Source organism: Opisthocomus hoazin, chromosome 9, assembly GCF_030867145.1.
Source record: "Opisthocomus hoazin isolate bOpiHoa1 chromosome 9, bOpiHoa1.hap1, whole genome shotgun sequence".
In the NCBI taxonomy this organism is placed as follows: domain Eukaryota; kingdom Metazoa; phylum Chordata; class Aves; order Opisthocomiformes; family Opisthocomidae; genus Opisthocomus; species Opisthocomus hoazin.
The window spans coordinates 22,235,182-22,253,737 of NC_134422.1; the positions used below are offsets into that span (position 1 = coordinate 22,235,182).

The 18,556-nt window shown below is 36.8% G+C and overlaps 1 protein-coding gene across 20 annotated transcripts in view; it reads left to right on the forward strand.

The window, feature by feature from the left end:
- The window catches only part of B3GALT1 (beta-1,3-galactosyltransferase 1), a 224,801-nt gene that overhangs the window by 83,641 nt on the left and 122,604 nt on the right, over positions 1-18,556 (forward strand). For 19 of the 20 annotated variants that reach the window (XR_012765051.1, XR_012765052.1, XR_012765050.1 and 16 more), the window contains one exon: positions 14,863-15,002. The exons of the other annotated variant lie outside the window; for it this stretch is intronic. Coding sequence is in view for 1 of the 19 variants with exons in the window: in XM_075430748.1 (XP_075286863.1) it covers positions 14,863-15,002 (140 nt within the window). In the remaining 18 variants the exon portion in view is untranslated. The remainder of the gene's footprint in view (positions 1-14,862; positions 15,003-18,556) is intronic. 20 annotated transcript variants of the gene reach the window in all.

The following is an 18,556-nucleotide window of genomic DNA, read 5'->3' on the forward strand; positions in this document are numbered from 1 at the left end:
TATAAGTCAAATTCTTGTTTTGCTTCTTCTGTTTGTCTTGGAAATGTTTTGCTATCAAGCCAGTTAAGCATTTGTAGTAGAAAAGAGCTGATAAACTGTACACACTGTTGTTACCTTGCTGCTGCAATAATTATATGGACAGGATGTGAAACCTTAAAGTTTACTGGTAAACCTGCACTTGGAAGAACATAAAGATATGCACCAGCTGAGAACTGTGCCAGGGAAGTTAAGGGAAAAAGAGCACACAGAAGCTTTCTCAGACAATGTAAGCTTAAATTCCATGATTGTAGGATGATGATACCCAAACACTTGCGAGAGATGAAAGGGTATCAGGTGGCAGCAGATGCCATACAAACAATACTCAGATTCTGGCAATAAATACCTTGTCTCTCCTTCTCTTCATGGACACATGTTCAGGGAGGACAAGGTTTGATGGAGTCAGGCCATGCTGGGAAATGTCACTGTGCATTTTCACCTTGTTGATATTTTCATAAAATGCAAAAGACAAATATAAAGAGATTGAAAATACCTTACAGAACTCATATTTCAGCTTGAAATGGTGGGAAAACTACTGTATGATTAGGAGTATGAGGGTATGGTCAAGCCAACAGCTACGTTTCCAGAGCTATCCCAAATGTGATACTAATTTTTTTAAACTTCTTTGGCCTGACGGACAACTTAGCCTTAACAGATCACACTTAGAGTATTTGGTCACATACTACACTAACTGATGAATTAACAACTAGCATTTACTAACCTTTGGCTTTTTACACATAGTGCCTACAGAACCCATAAAGCATACTCTGGATTCACTGCTAAAGTCTATCTGTTACCTGTGTAAAATGGAACCTTTGTTTCATAGAAAGGAATGAAGTATCAGAAAGTCAACGTGTACTTCCCACTGGATCTGATCAAGAGACATTTGGCGGTAGGACACAAGAACTAGATGCTTCTCAACAGAAGAGAGAATTTCTGACAGTTTGTTCCTCAATGAGGAGGACTAAACCAAACATAGGTAACAATTTGGTACACTGTCTCAGCTAGCTAAAAATACTTTGCTTTTGCCGACACAGATTCATACTGTGGCCACTTCTAGCTTTAGAGTGTGCTTGTTTGGATTGCCTCTTCCACGTGAGAACTGAGCTGGAAACCTTTCTAGTTGTTAATCCCATATGATAAACACATCAAAAGTACTGAGAGAGAGAGAGAGCTACATCACACACTATAAGTAAAGACAAAAAATACACAGGATTCTGTGGATTACTGCTGACCTGAAATGTAGTTTATTCCAACAGGCATAATGTGGCATTTTAGAGCTGAAAACTACTTTACCGGTGAATGTAGTTTTTATCCCTGTAAGATTATGTCATGAGTGTCTGAGGCACAACAGAAACATTACCATTCAGATTTTCAAATTTTGAGTGGTTTCGTTATGAAAGGTTTAGTATTGAGGCCATGTCTACAAGGTGGTTAAAAGTAGACTTGCAGCTTGCTTAAACATATCCAAGCAGAGCATCAGTGCACCAGGGCATAGGCAGTAGTTTAGGCAAGGCCACACAGAATTCAGTGTGAGCTGATCACCGGCACTATGGGCTCCCACAGAGAATAAATTCTTCTCTGCAGCAGATGAATAGTCAGTGTTTGAACTGTCAAATGTAAAGTTACTACAGCTGCATTCGCAGTACACAGGATGACAGGAGAGATCATGGGCAGGAGAAAAATGGAGTGGCTAGTAAGTAGATTGCTTTACATTATTTTCATTGTTAAACAGTAAGCGTGTAATTTTAAAATAACATTGACACAGCTTAAAAGCCTACACTCAAATCCAGCTCAGCGAGGTCCTTTGTTTTGCAGATCTGACCAGTGAAGTTAGTAATGGCAGGGGAATAACATCCCTCTACGTGGAGAGAATCCAAGGCTGGAAGGGAGGTTGCACAAACCAACCCCTCCATAGCTCGCAACAACTTTCCCATTGGAATGCAACATTGATCTCTCTGTCCTGTTCCAGGACAACATACTGCAGGCAAAACCAGTTGACGCATCTGCGGATCTGCTACCTCCAGCATATGTGGTCCAGCATCAGGAGAGGAGCTGCCCAGCAAATATAGGACATGTTGGCACCATGGCCAAGGAGCAGGGAGCTGGGCGGGAGGTGGAAGAGGGAACCTGTGCTAAATGAATGAGACCAAGCAGGCATGTGAAGTCAAGGCAAAGCAAAATAAAAGTAGAATGGATGGATTAAAAAGAAAGTTGATAGATAGTTTTTCTTACTACGTAGTCTGTGTAGAAATAAAAAAATGTTATCGGAAGATATTTATTATGTCACATTAGAAGACCATTCTTGTCTCTTCAAGAATGTACAGCCATGCCTCACAGTTTCTTTTTAAAAAACCCCCACCTTTTTATCTTTTCAAATGTGAGTTGCTTGCATGCATCATATACAGTATGTGCTTAGTATTCATGCAGGAGGTTTGCTGGTGAGAATTTTTTCGTTGATAATACTTTCTTAATTTAAAAATAAATCTAACTTTAAATCTTTTCAAACAGAAAAACAGTTCATTTACGTGATTGTTCTCCCTATGAATCATATAATATACACTGAGAATCTGCTAGGGGGGAAAACTATTATCTCTTTTCCTTTGTGCACTATAATATATCTGTTTCTGCAGCAATAATTTAAAACTCCTAAATGATGCTAATGAAATCCTCTATTATTACAGTTCTGGGAAAGACATATTTAAATACATAGTTTCTGAAATGTATAGCCTTGGGAGATGTTAAAAAGGTGGCACTGAGATCTTTGAATTAGGAGAAGCAGTATTCAAAAAGAATATTACGCATGAATTCTGCATGTGGGATTTTTTTTTTTACTAAATGCTCCCAAGATATAATTCTTTTCTTAGATGTGGTGGGATTCTCATAAGCAAAAACCCCTCCAAAATTAGCCAGTCTTTGCCATCACAAATACATCCTTGTCTTAGTCATTCAGTTACCATTGCTACTTCTTCTAGCACTGGATATCTAGAGGCAGTGTAAATGCAGCAGGTATTTAAGCACAGGTAGGTCTGATGGTCCTGTGTGCATGGCTGGGGTGCACATCCTTCTGATGGAGACGGGAAGCTGAGCGCAGTGCAGTGATGCTTTGAGTCGGTCAAAGGCACCTTACGGTCTGCAAGTAGAGCAGCATGGTTACACGCTCATCAATAGTCAGAGTTAGGTGAAGAAGTTGATACCACAGAATCAGACAGGAGCTCTTGATGTTCATTTGCCTCCTTTTGTAGCATGTGGCACAGTCTCTTTCTCAGTCACTTCGGCACTTTACCAGGTAATATTCCTTCTGTTCTAGATGCAGGACACGTTGATGTCACACAGTGCCTTTTGCTCTCTTCCTGTGCCACAACAGTTTTCAAGGTTTTGTGCGTTTTCAGCAAGTATTCAAGTTTGTGAGTAACTAAGTCTCTATAGGGAGAGAGAGATCTTTTTGTTTGATGATATACATGAAGATGGAGAAAAAAGCTATTCCTCTGGATTACTCTTGACAATGTCATTAGGTAATTGTCTGAAGTCCAGGAAAAATTCTTTGCTTTACACTGATGGTCCCAAGAATTACAAGAACCAGGTTTTCTCGTAGAATTCAGCACATAGTTGAATGGAAATCAGATCTACCGTTTGATCTAGCATTGTACATGGGCCTAAACCTAATATTTTTCTCAGCTATTCCATTTTCTGAACTCCATTATCATTGGGTCCTTAATTTGAGGCACTAAAGGCTGACTCTGCCCCTATATTGTGCATAGATAAGTACCTTCTCTCAAAGGAAATGACATGGACTGGTATTGTGATGGCATTCCTCGAGAAAAAAAGGTCTTTGCAATTTTCTAGTTGTATATAAACTATTTTATAAATTGCTTATATTTGTTTTGCTCCAAAATGTTTTCTCAGGGATGTCTGAATGTATTTCCACTTAGTAATATTTCTACTTAATAATAACTTGACTTAGTTTTCTACCAGAAAAACTTTGTACAAGACACACAAATAAGCACAGCTGTATGTTCCTTTCTTACCTATAGGTTTTTTTGCATGAGTGTTAAAGAATATACTTTTGAATTATTGGCTAGTTTAGCATCTTAAAAAATTTAAAATGAAAAACATGGCATTACAGTTCGAGTGTTGTAAGAATCAACTAGTTTATTTTTCTTATAAAAATACTACAAGTTTTCTAAGAGACTCTGAGGATACAGAAAGAAAACTTTATAGTGAAACGACAGAAGTCCCTTTGTCAGATTCCTCTGTGAATTGCAGATATATTGCATGTATAGCAGAACTGGCCATTGCAAATTCCCATGTCATTCGAAAAATCATTCTAACACCAGTTATTAAAAACATCTCTGAAATATTATCTTGAAAAGCTGAAGACCAAAATTTATGTCCCTGAAATATATAAAAGGAAATATATGAAAGGAAGAGATAGATTAGCTATCTCTTAATTGTGCTGTGGCTGCAGTGTTGCAGCTGTAAGGCCTGGAAATGAACCTGAAAAACTCTTTTTTTTCCACCAAAATATCCACCATTAGAAAGCTAATATGTAATCACTGATGACCCGATAGTTCTCCCACCTTCAGTATAATTGTCTTAGGAGCTGAAACACACCATGTGATCATCACATACTCAAGATTGTCTCATAAAACTACTATAATAACTGACTGTTTCATTCTGGACAGATTATTCAAGAATGCCTTCTCTTTACCAGACTTCCCAATCAGTTATCTAATGTTTCAGGAAAACATCAGCTGATAAAACAGATTCTGAGTGGGAAAATGCCTGAATGAATTGTAAAGCCTGTTCATTGCCAGTGAGAAACCCATAGTATCTCATTCAACAGTAATGGACACTGGGCCTAGAGGGAAAGTAAAGATAAAAAAGAATTAACTCATCTGAATCTAGTTAAGGACAGAGATGGAATTTTTTCTTACATTAATTCTACTATACACAGTACATATTGTAAGTATAATGGAAAATAAAGGAAAAATAAGATTAGTTTATGTAAGGTCTCCTAAATGTAGAAGAGAGAGAAATGCTGTTTTACCTAATTGTTAAAGACACTGCTAAAAGATAACGATTAACCTATGCAGTGTGGTGAGAGTAATATAAAGTAGGTTAATCATTTCAAGCTCATGCAGGCCGTGTTAGCCTCTAGTTAGTCTTTTCCCTAACGTATAAACATAATTTGAATTTCAAAAAAGAGCTTACCAGAACATAGTTCTTTCTTGTCTGTTAAATAAGGATTTGGACCATAAAGAAATCAACCTTACCTTTTCTAGATCTCTGTGTAATCATCTGATCTGAGCTAGTAGCCTAAAATTGGGTAGTGTGCATATTCCCCATTAGCTCCAGAGAATGCAACAGTAAAGCTCCCACCAAGTTCCGAGTCCTTGGTCCAAGACACTAAGTAACTCAAATTTCTCATGCAGATAGACAATCTCTGCCAAATGAGCAAGCTTTTATGCTATGCTATGTTACGTGTATATGCTCTCCATTCCATGGGGATATAAATCCATACTACATCAGTGAAGTCAATGTGGCTAATTTATACCGGCTGGGCATCTGACACAAAAAATAACTACAAAATGATTTCCCAATGTAATATTCATAGAGGTGGAAAGCAAACCTAAGAGGAACAAACCCCATAATTCAACCCATGACCATGTGTGTAGAAAAGCAGCATTTATTTTCATGATTTTTCTTTCTACTTCTAGATTTTAAAAATTCTGAAACTCATTTTTTTCCTCACAGTTGTTAATAAAATGTATTACTGTACGACTGAGGGGCTGCAGTTTAATGAGGAATAATAGACTACATTAAATCTAATTGATCTTAGGCAGCCATCAGGGACATTCATAGCAATGAGAAGTGTCCTTAAAAATACTGAGCTCTTGCATTATATTTGTAGGATGTGTGAATGTTCTTTCTCAACAGCCCCTCCCCAGCACACTTTACAATTAAAAATCTAACTTTTGCATTGCTGAGAATATTACATCCTTCATTTGGAAATGAAAAAGAGCCTATTTATTAAAAAAAAAAAAAGATTATTACAATTGTTTGCAAGTCCAGCACAGCTGATTCTGCTTAATTTTCATGGTGACAAAAATTAATGGTTTTGTAAATTTTATAGTAGTAAAGAAGATACTGAACTCAAGAGTGACTAATCTTCTTAAACCAAAATATTTGTCTTAGAACTTCTGTTCCTCAAAATCAAACTCAACAAAAATGACAAAAAATCTAATCTCAGTTGAACAAAAAGAAAATTCACATTTTTATGCTTGCCTATTTTGATAGAAATTCCTTCATCAAAACAATTCAGTCTGGGTAGTAATTTCAAGGGATTTTGATCCACTAAGTACTAACTAGAACATCTTTCTAATGAAAATCACACATAAAGAAGTTACTTTGCTGTTGAATCTTCTGAATATGGAGAACAAAGGACTGGGCAGCTTAACAGTATAAAGAGACGATAGAAAGATAATTTTATACATATTAAAGGCAGTGTTAGAGATTTTCAGGGGGTGTATTTTGGCAGGAGGGGGAAGGTAGGGTATAAAAATTCCAGTAGGAAAACCTGACCATCACAAAGGTGAGAACATCGCCTGCATAAATGACTGTTACTTGCTATAGAAAGGGTGTGTTTTCATTTTGTTTTGTTTTTCATTAAGTGTTTTTACTAGACCCAGATCAGCCAGCCAGCTCCTCAGCATGTGTTTTGGACTCTGCTTTTCTGGAGAGCCTTACCATAACTTTCTCACAAGCATTTATTTAATTTTTTCTTTTTTCTGCTTTTTAAAGGTGAACTGCTTTAAATGTTACAGGTTACACTATCTTAAATATGTCTTGATTTTATACTTGTGGTTTTGGGGGTAGCAGGGGAAATAGAGGTGGCTAGGGAAGCTTACAAGTTTTTCTTCGAAGATTTGTGGAAATCTTTGTGTTTCATCCTAATACTATTTTTCTAAGAAATGTTCTGGTTGACTAAACTGACATCTTAGCAAAAATTAACAAACTCATTTCCCACTGATCTTTAGTTCTAGTTTAAAAGCACATTCATCTATAAGGCACTCTGGACTTCAAAGCTGTTCGATCAGCCACATATCTACAGCATGTGTGACTTTGGCATTCACAATATTCTTTATATTAGATTAATATTTACCCCATTTTCTAGAACAACAGACTGATATTACCATGTTGATTGACCCTCCTTTTTTTTGTTGTAGCTGTCCTATTCCGTACATTATCTTTAGAAACCAAAAGCAGACATATTTATAAAGCTTATTTAAAAAATATGCCTCCATAGATGATTCTTTTCGCACCTGTAATTTAGAAAAGATTAATTCTTTTCCCTTTGTAAAAGGAAATGTAATTGCCATATATTCTCAGGAGCCCAAACTGAGTTCTTTCATCTGATTTTGAGATTCCTTCAAATTGTACATTTTTAAAGAAGGAAAAGAAGGTGGCAAATCAAATAAGCTAGTTTGGATTTTATGAATTAACACCCAAACCCCAGTTTGTTAGTACACTGATGATAATGAATTGTTTATACAATACTTCTAAAAGTAATACGTAAAGCTTGCATTTCTTTCTAGAAATTGAGTGATCAGGGAACTGATACAAGTTTTCTAAGAACGATACGTTAAGCTAGATTCATTTATGCAATGTCCTTGAAAAGCTTCACATTGGAAGACACAAATCTTTGAATAAATCAAGCTACAATTATGACAGTTAACCAGAAAATAGCCATGATTTATTTTCTGTTTCCTGTTTAGGTACTTACATACATTGCAACTCTCTCATTCTTCCTTATGGTAGTTGGGAATCACAGAGTCTGGAATGTATTTCTTACCATTGCACAAATTAAGGAAGTGTCATGGTCTCCATTTGGTAGAAGAGGGAGAAGCCCAGAAACCATGCAAGTTTCCCCGAGTCCTACTCACTGGCCTACTCTGTTATAATCCAGATCTAATGGGTAACCATGTCTTTGTCACTTTGAGACAGCAAACTCATTTTGAAAATATACATACCTACTTACTCAGTGCTATTAGGTGACATGAAAACATTATGTTTCTGCTTATTATTTTCACTGATACCTGTTATCATCCAAATAAGGTGGAACTCAAAAAATTAATCTTAGCATGACCTGAATGTGTTTTTAAAAACAGTTCTGCTAAAAAAAAGTTATTGATCAGATTAGTCCCATGTGTCAGTGGTGATCATAAGAGTTTCTAGAGACAAGGATCTCTTAAATTGAGTGGGTTTGACCTTGGTTTGAAATTAACAACTTCACAGCCTTTTGGCCTTCCAGAACAGAACAGGATTTGGTGGTCTCTGAAGGGTGCCTGAAGGCTTGGTTTGAGCTCTTAGCTCTTCTGCGCATTGCATCTATTTGCTCTTTCCTATCCTGCATCATTCTGAAACAATTATAATTTACTAGTCACCACAGTAAAGATCAGGAGCATTTAGTGCAAGAAGTTTTGCTGCCAGGTAGGCCAATGCCTCTGTCAGGAGGAGGGCTGGATGCAAGAGAACAGCAGAAGTGAAAGCACGTAAGACTATTCACACGCTGTGGTTCTGACTCAGACAAACCACGTATGCCATGAGAGAAGTTTTTTGAGCCTTTCCACCTTGGTAATTTGGTCAGGAAGCAACTTATTGATCCTGATAAACTTGCTTTCAAACTCCTATCTTGGCTGTGCTACTCACAAGAGGAGCAGGCAGAGAGAAGAAACGAAGCGCTGCTCTTTCCTTCCTTCACACTCCCCACACTCTCTGTGTTTGCAACCTTCAGTTCCTCTCCTGTAGCTTTCACGATGGTATTCCTCTGTTGATCTCTTTCTGTGTAACACACTTCAAAATATGATTTCTCACATGTAACCAGGGAGAGGGGACACTTTGCATACGGAGAATAAAATCAGAGAGAGATATCTTGAAAGTAAGTGTACGACATAATGTGGAAGTTTGAAGGATACATCATGTAGGAGACACCAGGACCAGAGGGACCAGGAAAGAGGCAGACTGAGGTTCAGATTACTACTGCAAAGTTCATCCAACTCAAAAACGTATACCACAGACGGCAGCAAACTGGTAATGCAGGCACAGTTAACTTTTTACAAGCTACTAATCCTCATTTTACATACTTGTTTATACATAGCCCATTCGGCCTTCATCAGCAGAGGCGTCTGAGATTTGTAATGTGAAGGTTCATGGATGCATGAATATTTGAGCTTTTATTATTTTATCCAGACAGATTTGTTCTACTTTAATCACAAGATAACTGTCTTTCAAAATACAATATATGTCTTCAGAAAGCACAGTGAGTGGGTAAAATAGGTACTAAATAAAATCTTACTAATTGTATGCGAAATGAAAAAAAATTCTTACAGAGCAGCACATGAGGGTAGTTGTAGTTATAAAGGGGAAAAAAAAACCCCACATAATTATTTAAGGCACAGAGATTAACTGTTTGGAATTCCTACCAGCAAGCAACTAAATTACTAATAGATACTGGTATTTCTCAAATACTTGGTAATAATTAATATAAGATGATAAAAGACATTTCAAAATTAAAAGTAATCAAGAAAGACTATTTTTAAAAGTATAAGTCAGCACGAGCTAAAAATTAAGAAATGAGACTCTCTTAATTTAACAGTCATTTTTAATCTACTTAAAAAGAGGCAGAAATATCAAATTATACATTTGAGATAGTTTTGCAGCTAATAATTGATCTGCTGTACATATGAACAACATTCAGGGCAAAAGGAAATATAGCCTGTTGCACTACACAGTAATTAGAAGATTAATTAAATACAATAAGAACTGTATTAAAGACCATGCCTGACAAGAAATTTCCCATCTCAAGCAGCCAACTAGTATGATTAGTTTTCACATCAAAGTACAGTATTTCTGGAGCACAGATTAGCATGAGGATGGAATCAATAACGCTACAATGGTGAAAAGAGGCACAGAATCAGACCTCCTTGTTATACAAAGGATTATGAAAGGAATAAAAAAACATGGAAATTGTAAGCATCTTTAATTGTTCAATTGCATTAAAAGAGGTTAAAAGGATTAAAAATAAGTAACTACTTTTTTTTCAATTGACAAATCATCAGATGTTATTTATTCTTTCATCTGGAAACTGGAGACCAGTTGGTTGGACATCAGCTATTGAAAAACTCACTGTGTGAAAGTTAAAATGCCCACTGGAGAAGCATATTTTAATTAAGCATAGTCTGCACAGATCAGTCAAAGGAGGTCACACTTTACTGACACGCAGGAGTACTGTGAAGACATTATTGCCATGACTGATGGAATTCAGTAGATTTATGATACCCTGATTTGACAACACCTCACCCTCAGAAATTAATGTCTATAGGACAGTGTTAGGACATAGGGGGTAAATAAGACTGCTAAATAAAAATAAGAGGCAGAAAAAATGCCTTTGAAAGCTTGTTTTTTCAAGTTGCTTTAGGAGGAATTATGCAGGTCTAAATCAAACTACACCCGTGTTATTCGGTTTGGGACAAGGATACTGATCCTTTTCTTTTAAATTGCAACTGAATTTCAAGGTGATCATATTCTCTAGATGAATCAGTAGATGTCAATCAAAGTTTAATCTATACAAAAGTAAACCCATATAAAGGACATAGCATGCATACACCTTGCATAGTAGTACCATTCAGAAATGAGAAGGTATGAAAAATCACTGAGCAGTGCCCTTCTGGGTGTTGCTAAGGACAAGGCGGCAGTATCTCATACTATCCAAACTAGGAAACACAATGCAAACATGGACTTGTTTCTGTTATTTAAGATGCTTAATAGGGACCAGCTGGGCAACCACTTATCACAGGAAAATAATATTGCTTTGTCCCATGCTGAAACATGAGATGTTTACTAAGTCTTTGTTTGGACAAATATAGTTGTAAATTAACTGGTGTATACCTACATTCAGCAGCTTTTGGAATGCCTGCCTGAAAGATAGCAGTGTAAAATTATTTTTCATAAATTCTATCTATGCCTCCTATGGAACAAAAACTTCCCTATACAAATATTAAGCTACACGATACAATTTAGAAAACCATGTCTAGTACAGAATTTTAAGGGTTTTTGATATCACAGGGAAGGTGTCATCTTCTATGAAATGCAGCAAGTTTTCAGAGTAATTACTGAAGAACTCTATAAGATCCATGTTAGAAGTTCTTTTAAGATTTCCCTGTAAATGAAACTTGTGTTATCACTGAAATATTTAAGTTACATAAAAAATAATATTGATTTTTTCCTAGATGAGATTTGAGAGGGTATAAAGAAGTAATCAGAATTATGAAAAAGACTGTCAAACAGGGCCAGAGAATCAGAAATTATGAGTGCAAGAGATGAGCTTGAAACTAGGATGAGGGATAACTAAAGGTCAGATAAAACATACATATCCACAGAGGTGGCACAGTATCACAAGATTCCTAGAATCAATTAAAAATTTCATTTGTTTTTTTTCTGAACTTTTATTTGCGCTTGATCTGGCCTGAAGGAAATTTTTTTTCCTACCTTTGTGAAAAGCGTTTTCTAGAAGGAAGACAGCCTGCCTCTTCTGGTTCGTTTCTTAAAAGATGTTATGGTCCTCGGAGCTTTCAGCCCCGCTGTAGATACTGCACACACAGAGGGGTCCTTCCCCAGTGAACTTGGGACTCCAGACCCTAACATGCTTTACTTCACAGTGTGTAATGTGTAAATGCTAGAGAGGACCCTGAGCCCTACTCGTGTCTGAAAACTGAGATTTCCAGATGGAAAAGAAACTACTCTTACTCTTTTAGTGAGACAGTGTTGCAGAAGCTAAAGGAGCTAGTGCAGCTGAACTGACACCCCTGTCTGATTGTTTCTGAGCAATGAGAAAGGTGTAGTTCAGATATGGGCAAGTGCTCCAGCTCATTATCATTTTAACCAAGCCATTTTTATGTAAAGGTTTTAAAACAGAACCAAGTTACCATGGAAACCAATTGAAACAGAGACTTACTGTAAATTTTTTTCTAGACAAGGATAACAGGACTGACAGGTGGGCTGTAAAAGGAAAATGAGTGCAATATAGAGTTAGGCATGATGGTCTGTTTTCTCTTCCTAAAACTGTCTTTTATAGCTCTGCTTTATCTCTATACCATTTTCTACAGTGATATATCGAACATATTTTAAAAGAAGCTCCCATCCAAATGAACCTTTTATTTTGTCATAATCCTATTTGCAAGGGGATGTACATGCTCTAGAGAAAAGAGCTGAAGGGCAGGGCACTCCACTTATTTTCCCGAATTATTATGTCTTTCCAGAATCATCAGGGAGGAAGAGCCGTCACTCAGGAAATGTATTTGCATAAAGTGCCCTTTGCTGCCAGTGTTTATATTTTGTTCCTGAAATATGCTTTAGGCATGTTCACACCATAGCACGGTGCTCTCCTTGTACAATAGGAAAGAAGGTAACAAGGGAATAAACTGGTTTTAGTGAAGAAATACCCCTTTTCCCTTTCTCAAAAATTTTGAAAATATACCTATTTGCTGCAATCCTATTCAAAGTCAAAAGTATTTCGCTCTGTAAATATCTTTCTTAGTCTGATGGATGATGGTAAGAAGAGATTAGAGTACGCAGCCCCCAAGGTATGGTGCCAGAGTTTTAAGAAAGGAAATTGGCAGAGAATGAACAACCGCAAAGCATGTACCTTTTCCTTTTGGAATAGTTAGCTGTCAGCACTGGAAAACATTTCAGTATATGAATATGCAGTATCTTTTTTAATCTGTGCTGGATGTTTCTACCTGCTGTGCTTAATTTCAGAATCTTGTGTTATCATTAGAGAAAAGTAGTTCTCTTTTCCAATATCATTTTCTACCAAAAGAAAGGCGGGAGAAGGGGGAGATTCTTACTTGAACTCATCCTGATACTTTTCTAGCCTGAAGTTTCTGCTTCTTGGTTCCAGCTCCCAGCTGGAGCTGTGTTTGTACATGCCCTCCTGACATAAGCCATAAAGCAATTTTCCTCCAGATTTTGAGAGGTTTTCTGTAATCAACAGTCGTAGTTGGTCCCAGTGCACTAGAATCACAATAGATAGTCACCTTTTCCAGCATGTTTGCCTTACAGCTAAAAGTAATGGCAACAGCTGGTTTTGTTGTCAAAAGTAAATATACTTCTCACTTTCAGTCTCTGCCTTCCTCAGCACTGTGGGGGTGGGGACATAGCAGATGGTTCCTGCTAACTAATCACAGAAAACATGGTATTTGTTGTATTTCCAGGCAAATAAGAATGCTTTTCATTTAATATCATCCCTGTGAAAAGCTGGACACCTTAATAAAATGTGGCATGCTCTAAGGAAACACGTTACATGTTAAAGTATATGAAGATGTGACTAATCGCAGAACTCTGCAATAAATGATGCACAAGCTAACTTTTAATTGTCGCAAGTGAATTTTATGACGGTGTTTATTATATGTAAAGCTTTCTGGCAGTGAGACAAAGGGAAACACGGAGCCAAATGCTGCTTTTTTTAGGCTAAGTTCATCTTTGATTCAGGGCTCTGTCCACCATACTGCATTTGTGTGTCTCTGAGCCACAGAAGGCTGCCAGTCCAGGCTCCATGGCTGGCGGGCTTATGCAGAGCTTGGCTAGTCCTTGGACAGAACACTCAAGGACTCGTTGCATTAAAAGGTAGAACCATTTTTGTCATTTAAAGGAAGCCATTTTAAGTATTTCTATGCTTTTTCTCTTCATTCTGATATAAATCCTACTGGAAAAGGGCCAACAAATACGACTGTTGTCCTTCTCAAGAAAATAAGTTCCCCATGAATGTAGAAATTATTTTCAAGGTACGATTTCAATTTTAGAAGAGATGTCCCAAGAGTCTACAGTTTAATTCAATTAAAATTTATTGGTACCTTTATATGTTCCCAAATTTAAATTATTTTTTATACCTGCTTGTTTGACAAAAATGTGTAACTTCAAATAATGTTGGTCAAATTCCCTATACAGGTGTTTATAACTATCTTGGACTTAATTAAGGAAGTCAGAGGATTAGAAATGAGAATACTGGGAATAGCAAAGTTCATAAAACAGGACAATACAACTTTAATTTACAAACTCTTGCCTAAAGGCATGTTTGTTGAAAAGCAAAGGTGGGGAAAAGAAGCACAAGAGATGGAGGAGGGATTGTTAGGAATTGGGGAAAAGCCAGGAAATAAGTTCTGGCAAAAAAAAACCAAAACACCAGAGAGGGATAAAACAGAAAAGGAAACAGACAAACCTCATTTAAATTGCAATTTTGAAAATTGCCGTTTACCATAGAAGGATAATTCTTGCAAGCTTGATCAGAATTCTGTGAAAATCACTGAACCCTGCAGAGGTGTGTGGGATAGGCACCTTCTTGTAAAATTCAAGATCAGGCCTAAAAGAGAACAGACAAATGCTGCAGCTAAACTAGTCTGTGGCACTTACGGATATGACTGGTCACTCTGAAGGTGTTGCTTGGGCTTCCAAAGGACAAATTGCCAAACACTAGTAGTTTCTATTTCTCATAAGCCCACATGTGTTGTGTTGTGAGACATGTATATTATTTCTATGTGTTTGTGGTGCCACCTTTTTTTCAGAAAAATATAATTATATAGATTTTGTGCGTGGATTTAAGTGGTTAGCAATATAATACTATGGCAGTACTCACGTGTGCAAACTTATTACATCGAACTTGACCCCAAGTCTCTCATTGTTCTATCTCTGTTTTCATGGAAGACAGAAAGAAGAGTAATAAAGTCTTTCATTTACCTATATGTAACTCGCGGATATTTGTCAATGCAGGTATACCAATGTACAGTCCGCACTGGTTTCATATGTGGCAAGGAGGCAAGCAAACAGAGGAGGACGGCAGTAGATATGGTGCAGATAAGCAAGAAAGAAAAATTAAGGACAAAAAGACAGAGCAGTTTCTAAAAAATCAGGTAAGGAATTCAGGTGATTCTGTATAAAGTGTAAATTGTACAAAGAATCGTATCAAATAGTTTATGCTTACTTTGCGTTTCCTAGTATTTCTCAGAATTATTGCTGTATTTGTCTATGGACATATGTACACATGCACACACATATACTCTACTTACACCCACTCACACAACGAATTTCCTTTTTGAGCAAAATTGCCATTACCCTCAGTGCAAATATTTGCTGTACTGGTATTTGACATTTCTTTTAAGAAAATCAATTTTCTGTATTTCATTTTATTTTGTTTAAATAAAACATTGTACTACTCCCTATAGAAAACCAAACAAGTAAAAGAAAACCAGAGAAGCAACACGGGTTATGACCTACCTCTCCCTGCTTACACTGGTAACAGGCGGAAAGTTCATTTAGAGCTTGAGCACACTTCTATTTTCTAAACTGACTAGAGAGGAGTAAAAATAAATTTACCAAAGAACAAAGGTGGAGGAACATTGAGCAACAGTTCATCCTTTGCTCCTCTGCTCTGCTGCTTTGGACAAGAATTGCTGTACCACTTGTACTGACATAGTGGGAGCAGTAAATGTGGTGGAGACCTTACATTCTTTACAGCCTCGAACAAGCTGGGAAGCTAAGCTAACTGCGTGTTACATGATGCAATTGTTCATGACAGAAACATTCTTTTAACTTCTTAGATATACTCACTGTTAGAATAGATTGAAATTACATTTTTGCCACAAGCATAAGATGGAAAGAACTACTCATAATTAAACATTACATATCCATCATTTGCCTGTCTACCTGCTTAATCCTTACCTCTCTCTTCCAGTCATAAAACTAAAGCTAATGTGAGATGCTGGTATACCAACACACATCAACTGTTAACAAATAGTAACTTACAGGGTTTTGCATTCCTGAGTAACATCAGCAGCTTATTGCATCCATTTAGTATATCCACAAAATTCCCTTTAAAGTTCTACTTGTAGAAGTGCTTTAACACTTCTACAAAATGCCTATGTTATGCTGACATTTAACTTTCATAGAACAACACCTAATGCTTCCAGACAGCGCGTTTCAGATGACTGACTCCAAACCTATGGAAATTCACTATTGAAATAACACATTCAATGAATTCCCAGGAGCAATACAGACATTAAAAACAAACAAACAAAAATCCCCAGTCAGGCCTCCCAAACTACATAAAGCTCATTATTACTGTTACATCATACCAATTATATGTTGCGCAATTCATGATAAAGCAATATTGTGTTCATGCTAACTTTTTGATGGTTGGCCAGATTACCACACATTGGGACATTCTGCCTATTCCTTTGTACCTTATTGATTCTTGTAAAATGACACCTGCTGCATTTGTGTTAAAAATAGGCTCAGAGTATCAGCAAGGATGCCTCTAACGGGAGAAGCAGCATAATATAGCTAGATTTTCTCTAGGACATGCAATATTCATCAGTTACAAACTTGGGAATGTCATATTGTAAAAGCTACATGATAAAGGATGCTGTGTGGTGTTACGGCTGATTCCATTTGCCATATGGCATGTTATTTTGTATTACCTTGGAGAGTGCGCTAAAAGTGAAAGGAGAACAGAACACACTCAAGGTATATACAATAATAAGGACAAATTGTATAGTTCTTAATTATAGCAATAAGGTCTGTAACTGAAATAGAGATGGAACTAAATACAAGAGTCAAATGTGTGCTATACTGCTCTCCAGCTACTGAAAAGTAATAAACTCCTATCAGGAATATTTAAACAGGAAGAAATTGCCAGGCACCATATGTAAAAGCCTACAGACAACCTCAAAGCAGGTTGACTCAAAAGTCAGCAACTGCTGTGCGCAATGCTACACACATTACCGTAATACCATTTTACATAAAAAATACAGGTTTATGTGGAATAGGCTGGAGAAAATTTAAATCAGCAGTCTCTAAAAATGAGAGTACATATGCACACCTATAATAAAATCATCAAATGAATTATTAGAATAATAAGGGAGGGGGAGTATTTGCTGAAAACGAAGTAGAAGAATCTTGAATTACTTATGTCAATTTGATATCAGGGTGAGCTGTTCACAGTGCCTAAGAAAATCCAAACCAAATAACATCTCCAGATTTATAAAGGCTTTCTGTTTACAATATATGAGAATTCAAGAGCAGATTGTTATTAATGCGGCCAAAACTTAGCCAAGATTTCAGGAAAGTAGGTGCAATGAAAAAATACTTCGTACTTCATGTGGCAGTAATTGCCTGCAAATTCAGTTCTTCCCACACCAGTAAATTGAGCTTCACCCCTCCCATCCTGCAGTGCCATCTTTGGAGATGTAGGCTGACTCTGAAGCAAAATCTGGCCAAGGTCAGGTCGTTCTTCAGGAGCCATTATTCAGTCACCACTTAAATTTTAAATGATAAATTTTGTGATACCAAATAATGGAAATGTACAGGCTTGCTAGTTCTTGGAATAGTTTGGCTCTAAACACCATAGTCCATTAGATGAGGCATTCCAAGATCTGTTACAGGAACAGAGTATTTTAACATTATTCATGCTAATTGTGCAATACTTCAGATGACATCTTTGAAGCTATCATCTATTCCAGTTTTCAGTCTGAGCAGCCAAAATATAGATAGTTCTCTTTCGCCAGATCTTTAGCAGGAATAAATCAGACAAATTCTAATAACTCTCAATATTTCCTATTATGGGTTATGCATTTTGCTTTCCTGTTAGCTTTTACCAGCTTTTAGGAAGATAACTTCTTTTTTTTTTTTTTTAATAAGTCATCCAAGTGACTCAGTGTCATTTAAAGATAACACAACCTCACAGTAAAGTGAAGAGAGGGTCATGGCTGTATGGCCCCTGTGAGCTTTGCCCTCCTTGCACTCGCTACCAAAACTCACTGGGTGGAGTTTATCACTCTCAAGGTTTGACACTGCACTGGTTTACATTTGTAAATACTTGCAACCCAGTGATGACAGGAGGGGCTGAACTGCAATTGCTGTGCAAATTACTGCATCCATTTCCATTTTTCAGCTAATGTTAACACTAACTCATGACACATTTTCCACTCTATTATCAAAATCTATGAAGTTTTCACACATTTCAGTCTGAATGCCGCTCATGCCTATTCCACACATAATCTTCTATTTCAGCCATAAAAAAGGCTGATGCAAAAATGACTGATGTCACTAAGTGAGGGTTATTATTCAGTGAGAGAGAAGAAGAGGGAGAGAAGGATAAAGCTAGTTCTTGGTATTGTGCTCAAGGGTGTTCTTCAAGTTAGTAGGAATCTTGAATGTGTGTTAACTGACAGGTCAAGTTTAGAGACTCCATGTTGTAAACATACTTGCTGAATTAGCAAACATTTGTCTATTATCTTCTTTAAAGGAAAGCTATGTATTATTACAAGAGGGAGTAATATTTATGTATTTTTTCCCTTCTAAGAATGTGTTCAGTTCCATAGTAATTAAAGATAACTAGTGTTTGACAGAATTAGTGTTTACCTTGCCCTAATAAATTGAGAATTTACAACTACATTTTAAATACTTT